The sequence below is a fragment of the Hordeum vulgare genome, chromosome 3H, assembly GCF_904849725.1.
Source record: "Hordeum vulgare subsp. vulgare chromosome 3H, MorexV3_pseudomolecules_assembly, whole genome shotgun sequence".
In the NCBI taxonomy this organism is placed as follows: Eukaryota; Viridiplantae; Streptophyta; class Magnoliopsida; order Poales; family Poaceae; genus Hordeum; species Hordeum vulgare.
The window spans coordinates 482,774,325-482,783,162 of NC_058520.1; the positions used below are offsets into that span (position 1 = coordinate 482,774,325).

Sequence of the window (8,838 nt, forward strand, 5' to 3'; positions counted from 1 at the left end):
AAGATACATCCATGTTTGGTTGCAACTCGAGTTCGTTAAATTTTTGCTACAACCGGCGTTTGACTTTTGCTACAACCGTGTTAATTTTTGCTACAACTGAGATCATTTTTTGCTGCATCCATTTACTAAAATAGTTGCATACACGTTCACGTAGATTTTGCTACAACCGGCGTTTGACTTTTGCTACCACGCATCATCGCTTCGTATTTTTGCTATGATCATGTAGATTTTTTTTTGCTACATTTTTTTTGCAACTGTTGATGAAAATTGCTGCACCACGGTAAAATTTGCTGCATCAAAGAAAAAATGTTGCATGGATATATAGATCTAACGGTGCGAACGTGCAATTGTGCGGCAAAGTAAAAAAAAGGGGAAATCGTGCGGCTACTTTTGCCTGGATCCAGCGGCTGCTATGCGGCAGTCGCCTCCCGAGTAATAAACGGAACGAGAGTACAGAACCAACCCCCGAACCCAAACCCAAAACCCTGTCTCGTCTGACCGGCCGTCATACCGCCGATCATGGCCTCCCCATCGCCGTTCCCTCCCCGCCGCACGCCCACCACCGGCGGGAGGCAGTCCCCTTTCTTCCGCGACCTCGCCCGTGCCATCCCTTCCCACCGGATCTCCGGGTCCCTCGACCCCTCATCCACGCCGCCGCCGCCGCCGCCCCTTTTCACCCTCGACGACCGCTTCCACGCACAGGATTTCTCCCCTGATCGCACCGCCTCCAACCTACTCCCCGTCGCTCCGTCCCCATCCCCGCCCACACGGGCTTCCTCCGCCGGTCGCCCGCCCTCGTGGGACCCCTCCCGCGCCATTCCCCCCGGTCCGTGCTCGCTGAGCGACTGGATCGTGGAGCCGGCCCGTAACGAGGCCCTCGCGCTGCCCCCGCCATCTTCGCCTCCAGCGAACGCGGATGCGCGGTCGCCAGTGGTTCCCTTGCCTGCGCCGCCCAGGACGGCTCCATCAGCGAGCGTCACGGGGGTCGACGCCGAGGAGTGGGTCACCGTGTTCGGGTAAGGGAAGGGTGTGTGACGCTTCAGGCGACGGACTAACAAACATGAATGTTTGATTGTGGTATATATTTTTTCGCTTCGTTCGCAGATTCTCGGGGAGGGAGACCAACCTTGTTCTGCGAGAGTTTGGGAAGTGTGGAGTGATACTGAGACACTGCTCTGGCCCAAGAGATGGTAATTGGATTCACATATTGTATCAGGTAGCCCTTTTCCACTACTATGGCGAGCTGTCTGTATTCATAACTCATATGTCAACCTTTTGTAACTGCATCGACCATAACAAGTTACAGTTATTTGATTCAAAGGTTAATTGTCTTTTAGTCTTTATTTTTCGTGTTTTCTCTGTACAATGTTGGCTAAGATGCTCCGGGCATGCTTGGTTTGATGTCACACTGCCTAGCCAATTTTTTTAGCAGACCAATCACGCCCCAATATTGCAATATCCAATTTCAGTTAGTATGATATGGTTTTTGATCTACCGAGTCGCATATTCTCAGACATAAATGTACAAAACTTACGATAGTCCCGAGCTTTGACTTTGGCAGCTCACTTGTAATATTGTTGTACCTGTTACTTCGATCTAAATGAAGCGACGCGCAATTCTCTTGCGCGTTCCGGAAAAAAATAACTTATGAGAGTCAGGCTGTTTTACTTGGATCACTAAGCATCTATCATGATCATGCTACAAGATCTTATTGTCCTTTCATTTTTGAAACACAGTGGTTTATTTCTTGATGGAAAAAAAATCATAAAACGGCAGCAAATAGTTATAATCAGTTCAAAAGGCTCTTCCACCTACAGTATTTCCTACCATTGGCATTATTTAGAAAATTAAATGATACATCACTAGACTTCTGTATATCTTTTCTTTTCATTCTCTGCAGTTACTTCATACATCGACTTGATTAGGAACCAATGCAGCCATACAGAAAGTTATGTGTGGATTTTCTTGTGCCTGTTCTGTTTTTCTAGTACCTGCAGAACATCTTAACATTTTTCTTGTTGTCGACTAATATATTGTTTTTGCTCGTGAAGCACCAATATGATGCTCTAAGAGCCCTTGAAAAGAACGGAATCCAGCTGTTTAGTGGTGTTGCAGTTGGGGTTAAAATTACTGATCCAGTGCAGCTGCAAATGGATGAGAAGATGAGTGGGAGCAATTATAAGGGCTTCATGGTTTCCTTGCCTTCGAAATCATCTATCCAGAATGCAAGGGCATCAAGCAATTTAGGAAATCTCCCACGTCCCTATGACCCAAAAGCTGGCAGAAATGGTAACAGAGACATGGGCTGTTCAACAGGAAGTGTTGCCATGCCAGCGAAATCAGTATTGGCGAAAACTATGGACTTGATTTTTGGCATTTGATATGTAGTGTTGGAGATTCTACAGTGTTCTTTCACTCCTGCTCATCGCTTTTGTGGAGTAGTTTGTTATCACTGCAGCTGATCTGCGAGTTCCTTATTTCTGGTGTCCGAAGATGGTATTGTTTTTCACTGCAGACGGAGTAGTTCTTTTCCCCAACATCTGAGCATATCTATTCCTGGGTTTTGTTGTGTAGCATTTGCAATGTGAAAAATTTGCGCTGGCAATGTAAATGTAATACCTTTCTAAAGTAGCGAGGTGTAGAAGGGTATTGATGATATACATGGAGTTCTACTCAGACCAGAAATGATGGCCAGTCATTTTTCATTGCTTCATGCTGCTTTATTCGTTCTGCTGAGCAAGATAGCAAAGTTAGCACTTGCTTTTGGTACACGCCGTTATTCTGTGGAATCACATTACTACTCTCAATCCAAAATTCCAATCTATGTGACATTTTTACATTGTCCAAATTTCTGCATTTTCTTTGCAGCATTATATGTTGTCTAAATTTAAATTACCTATTCTAGATTCCATGACTTTGTAATCCGGAAATGAGAAATTCTTTACACATTTCAAATATAGCAGTGCACGCGTTTTATGTAGCTATTTATTTTATAATGAGTGTGATCAATGGTGATGCCATATATTCATGATTCCTTGATAGGAATAATCATTTTGGTAAACAATTTCTTCGGTAGCTCTCAAAGTTATTAGGTTGGTGTGGATAGTCAAATGTCATGGGACCTTATGTCAATAAATGATGCTCGAAATATGTCACATTGACTAGTGGGCCGGAGGAGATTTCTATTGAAAAGTGTAGACAAATACCTCATCATTTCTCAAAAAAAAAGAAAAGATAAATACCTCATCAATCTCATGTCTTGGTCCTCTAGCTCCTTGGGGTCATATGGCAGCTTTGAAGGTTAGGACCAGTCTCGCCGGACCTGGGGTTGTCTATCCAACTCATTTCATCGCCTTCTTTGAGGCGGTGATTTGTTTTTCATGTTGCTATACCGGCATCTTCTTGCATTGACTAACAACCACTCGACTCTTGAGACAACAATGTTTTTTTAGTTTTGATGTCGGAGGTCCATAGAATGCATCAAGCCTCGCCCACGATACGCCTTGGGCGAGTGCACGAGGAAGACAACATCAATTTTTCTCAAAAAAGGTGTGTAATTTGTATTTTTATCCCAAACAATAATGACCACACGTGTGTCATGCTTGCACTTCACACACACGCGTCGATCAACGTTGATTCTGTTTTACACGAAACTTGACAACGTTTGATGACTTCTGTGTGCCATGTAGGCATCATCGTGTGTGTGAGCGTTGAAGAGTTCGCTCACACGACCCGCAGCGCTCGGTTGCCAACTGTGTCGTGGGGGTGAACCAGTTTCCGCCCACATAGTTAACACCTAATTAGCACACGTGTGGATGAACTGCTCTTCGCCCATACAATGCTCGTACGTTGCTAGATGACAACTGCAGTTGCGCTTACGTGGCAACTAGATAAACACATATGGGAACTATGATTCGTTGCTATATGGCAACTGCAGTTGCGTATACGTGGCAACTAGGTAAACGGACATGACAACTATTGTTGGACCACACATGACAACTAGTTAACTATAAATGGCAACCTATGTTTGACCACATAGGACAAGTAGATAATCACATCTCGTAACTATGATTTGATTACACGCGGCAACTACCGTTAATTAGACATGACAAATATAGTTACCAAAACAGAGAAGTTGTCATGGTTTATAACTATATTTGTCATCTCGGGTAACTAAAGTTGCCATCTTCCGGGGTAATTAAAGTCCCGTGGGTAACTAATGTAGTTGCGCGTGGACATGTGGGCAGATTTGCTTCATGCCACACGTGCGGGGTGGGGATGAGTAGTAGTTGTTGGGCGTGTGGTACGAAGTAACTGCACTAACACGCGTAGGCAATTTTAATGTTCGCCCACACAGCCTCGTGATTATGCCACACAGGACGTGTGGGCACATGTCTAATATACCACATATGTGGTGAATATCAGAACCCATTTTTATTAGGATGGCTTTGTAGGGTTGATTGATTTCAATATATGACCTTCTCCCTTTTCGATCTTTTATATAAATAAAGTAATATATATACTCATATGCGTAGGCAACGCTAAGCCACGTCCGAGGCCAACAATTAGTGCTACAGTAGCAACAACACTCAAACTGCTACTTGCATGAGGCTAATGTGTTTTCTAGAGACTAACTTTGACAAATGTTAGAGCAACAATATATGACATGCAAATTACACAAAATCATACCATTAAATTCGTATATGAAGGGAGCTTTCAATGATATAATTTTCACTACATCTTATATATTATTAATGTTATCAATTGTCAAAAGCGATCCCAAAAACGTATTAGGACCTATATATATGGATGAAGGGAGTATTTGCCAACACATAGGCTCCCGAGAATACTCAATGGAGGCGTGACCTTCCCGAAAACTTAGGCGCCAAGCACTCCTTGCTTCGCATCACCAACCTCCACTCTTCTCTATCGAACTCACTGACGTTGGAGGGTGGGGGTAGGGGTGGGGTAGTAATAGTTTGGGGTTCTTCCTCATAGTTAGGGTTCACGATTCATTGACATTTCGGTCATGACTACAGCGGTCGTGATGCTAGATGTGTTGGTTCAGAAGGCGGTGGCGATGCCCTGCCATTAAAATAATGTCCTATGAACCCTCTCCCTCCTCTGACGGAGCACCTAGCACTAACGAAGGGCGTGCAAATCTCTTTGGACCAGGTTGACGTTGGTATCCGATAGATCTTGTTGAGTATTATGATTATTAAGAAGTATAGAATAGACTAGGATTTGTTTCTGCCTTGTCTTGTACTTCAAGATGGTCATGTACTCCTATATAAATGCCCACGAGGTTAAAAAAATACAATAAACTATTCTACAACCCCTCTCTCTCCCTTCTAACATGGTATCAGCCTAACCGATCCACACCCTAGCCGTTGCCTATCGCTTCCGCCCCGCGCGCTGCCCCTGGGTGGTCGACCTCCATGACCACCATTGTGAGCCACGCCGCCCATACCTAGGGTTCGTACACCGATAGTGTTGATTGACTGCCCTAGAGAGTATTTTTCCCAATCTCTTGATCCGGGTATGTCTCTCTCCCGTTGGTCGCATTGACCGATTTTATTTTTGGTTTCTGATCTAAGATCGGTTTGGGTCGTTGCCCGTCATCGTCGACCCTCCTCCTTGTTGGGGAACGTCGCATGGGAAACAAAAATTTTCCTACGCGCACGAAGACCTATCATGGTGATGTCCATCTACGAGAGGGGATGTGTGATCTACGTACCCTTGTAGACCATACAGCAGAAGCGTTAGTGAACGCGGTTGATGTAGTGGAACGTCCTCACGTCCCTCGATCCGCCCCGCGAACCGTCCCGCGATCAGTCCCACGATCTAGTGCCGAACGGACGGCACCTCCGCGTTCAGCACACGTACAGCTCGACGATGATCTCGGCCTTCTTGATCCAGCAAGAGATACGTAGAGGTAGAAGAGTTCTCCGGCAGCGTGACGGCGCTCCGGAGGTTGGTGATGATCTTGTCTCGGCAGGGCTCCGCCCGAGCTCCGCAGAAACGTGATCTAGAGGTAAAACCGTGAAGATATGTGGTCGGGCTGCCGTGGCAAAGTTGTGTCAAATCAGCCCTAAAACCTCCGTATATATAGGGGGAAGAGGGGGAGCCTTGCCTTGGGGTCCAAGGACCCCTAAGGACTTTGGCCGAGCCAAGGGGGGGGGGGGAGTTCTCCCCTTCCAAACCGAGTCCAACTAGGTATGGAAGGAGGAGTCCTTCCCCCTTTTCCCACCTCCTCTTTTTTTTTCTCTTTGATTTTTCTTCCTATGGCGCATAGGGCTCTTTTGGGCTGTCCCACCAGCCCAGTAAGGGCTGGTGCGCCACCCCCAATGCCTATGGGCTTCCCCGGGGTGGGTTGCCCCCCCGGTGAACTTCCGGAACCCATTCGTCATTCCCGGTACATTCCCGGTAACTCCGAAAACCTTCCGGTAATCAAATGAGGTCATCCTATATATCAATCTTCGTTTCCGGACCATTCCGGAAACCCTCATGACGTCTGTGATCTCATCCGGGACTCCGAACAACATTCGGTAACCAACCATATAACTCAAATACGCATAAAACAACGTCGAACCTTAAGTGTGCAGATCCTGCGGGTTCGAGAACTATGTAGACATGACCCGAGAGACTCCTCGGTCAATATCCAATAGCGGGACCTGGATGCCCATATTGGATCCTACATATTCTACGAAGATCTTATCGTTTGAACCTCAGTGCCAAGGATTCATATAATCCCGTATGTCATTCCCTTTGTCCTTCGGTATGTTACTTGCCCGAGATTCGATCGTCAGTATCCGTATACCTATTTCAATCTCGTTTACCGGCAAGTCTCTTTACTCGTTCCGTAATACAAGATCCCGCAACTTACACTAAGTCACATTGCTTGCAAGGCTTGTGTGTGATGTTGTATTACCGAGTGGGCCCCGAGATACCTCTCCGTCACACGGAGTGACAAATCCCAGTCTCGATCCATACTAACTTAACGAACACCTTTGGAGATACCTGTAGAGCATCTTTATAGTCACCCAGTTACGTTGCGACGTTTGATACACACAAAGTATTCCTCCGGTGTTAGTGAGTTATATGATCTCATGGTCATAGGAACAAATACTTGACACGCAGAAAACAGTAGCAATAAAATAACACGATCAACATGCTACGTCTATTAGTTTGGATCTAGTCCATCACGTGATTCTCCTAATGACGTGATCCAGTTATCAAGCAACAACACCTTGTTCATAATCAGAAGACACTGACTATCTTTGATCAACTGGCTAGCCAACTAGAGGCTTGCTAGGGACAGTGTTTTTTCTATGTATCCACACATGTATATAAGTCTTCATTCAATACAATTATAGCATGGATAATAAACGATTATCTTGATACCGGAATTATAATAATAACTATATTTATTATTGCCTCTAGGGCATAATTCCAACAGTCTCCCACTTGCACTAGAGTCAATAATCTAGCCCTCACATCATCATGCGAATTACATTGTAATAAATCTAACACCCATACAGTTCTGGTGTTGATCATGCTTTGCCCGTGGAAGAGGTTTAGTCAGCGGGTCTGCTACATTTAGATCCGTGTGCACTTTGCATATATTTACGTCCTCCCCTTCGACGTAGTCGCGGATGAGGTTGAAGCGTCGTTTGATGTGTCTGGACTTCTTGTGAAACCGTGGTTCCTTTGCTAGGGCAATGGCACCCGTGTTGTCACAGAACAAGGTTATTGGATTCAGTGCGCTTGGCACCACTCCAAGATCCGTCATGAACTGCTTCATCCAGACACCCTCCTTAGCCGCCTCCGAGGCAGCCATGTACTCCGCTTCACATGTAGAATCTGCTACGACGCTCTGCTTGGAACTGCACCAGCTCACTGCACCCCCATTAAGAATAAATATGTATCCGGTTTGCGACTTAGAGTCGTCCGGATCTGTGTCAAATCTTGCATCGACGTAACCTTTTACGGCGAGCTCTTCGTCACCTCCATACACGAGAAACATCTTCTTAGTCCTTTTCAGGTACTTCAGGATATTCTTGACCGCCGTCCAGTGATCCACTCCTGGATTACTCTGGAACCTACCTGCCATACTTATGGCCAGGCTAACGTCCGGTCTAGTGCACAACATTGCATACATGATAGAACCTATGACTGAAGCATAGGGGACGGTGCACATATGCTCTTTATCCTCATCAGTTGCTGGGCACTGAGTCTTACTCAATCTCGTACCTTGTAAAACTGGCAAGAACCCTTTCTTGGACCGTTCCATTTTGAACCTCTTCAAAACTTTATCAAGGTATGTGCTTTGTGAAAGTCCTATCAGGCGTTTTGATCTATCCCTGTAGATCTTAATGCCTAGAATGTAAGCAGCTTCTCCTAGGTCCTTCATAGAGAAACTTTTATTCAAGTAATCCTTTATGCTCTCCAAAAACTCTATGTTGTTTCCAATCAGCAATATGTCATCCACATATAATATTAGAAACGCCACAGAGCTCCCACTCACTTTCTTGTAAATACAAGATTCTCCAACCACTTGTATAAACCCAAATGCTTTGATCACCTCATCAAAGCGTTTGTTCCAACTCCGAGATGCTTGCACCAGTCCATAAATGGATCGCTGGAGCTTGCACACATTGTTAGCATTCTTAGGATCGACAAAACCTTCGGGTTGCATCATATACAACTCTTCCTTAAGGAAACCGTTAAGGAACGCCGTTTTGACATCCATCTGCCAGATTTCATAATCGAAAAATGCAGCTATTGCTAACATGATTCTGACGGACTTAAGCATCGCTACGGGTGAGAATGTCTCAT

General features: G+C 45.3%; 1 protein-coding gene across 1 annotated transcript; it reads left to right on the plus strand.

The window, feature by feature from the left end:
- The first annotated feature begins 454 nt into the window (after window positions 1-454).
- On the plus strand, window positions 455-2,711 carry LOC123440242 (nuclear pore complex protein NUP35-like). The gene is made up of 3 exons (XM_045116822.1): window positions 455-1,016; window positions 1,105-1,216; window positions 2,052-2,711. The coding sequence occupies exons 1-3, from the start codon at window positions 520-522 to the stop codon at window positions 2,379-2,381; spliced, it is 939 nt and encodes a 312-aa protein (XP_044972757.1). The 5' UTR covers window positions 455-519; the 3' UTR covers window positions 2,382-2,711.
- The last annotated feature ends 6,127 nt before the right edge of the window (window positions 2,712-8,838 follow it).

Bases quoted from the DNA above. Each gene is read 5' to 3' on its own strand.
- LOC123440242 (XM_045116822.1), top strand. From the start codon at position 520: ATGGCCTCCCCATCGCCGTTCCCTCCCCGCCGCACGCCCACCACCGGC. The intron at 1,017-1,104 runs GTAAGGGAAGGG...CTTCGTTCGCAG, and splicing joins GAGTGGGTCACCGTGTTCGG to ATTCTCGGGGAGGGAGACCA. The intron at 1,217-2,051 runs GTAGCCCTTTTC...TTGCTCGTGAAG, and splicing joins GGATTCACATATTGTATCAG to CACCAATATGATGCTCTAAG.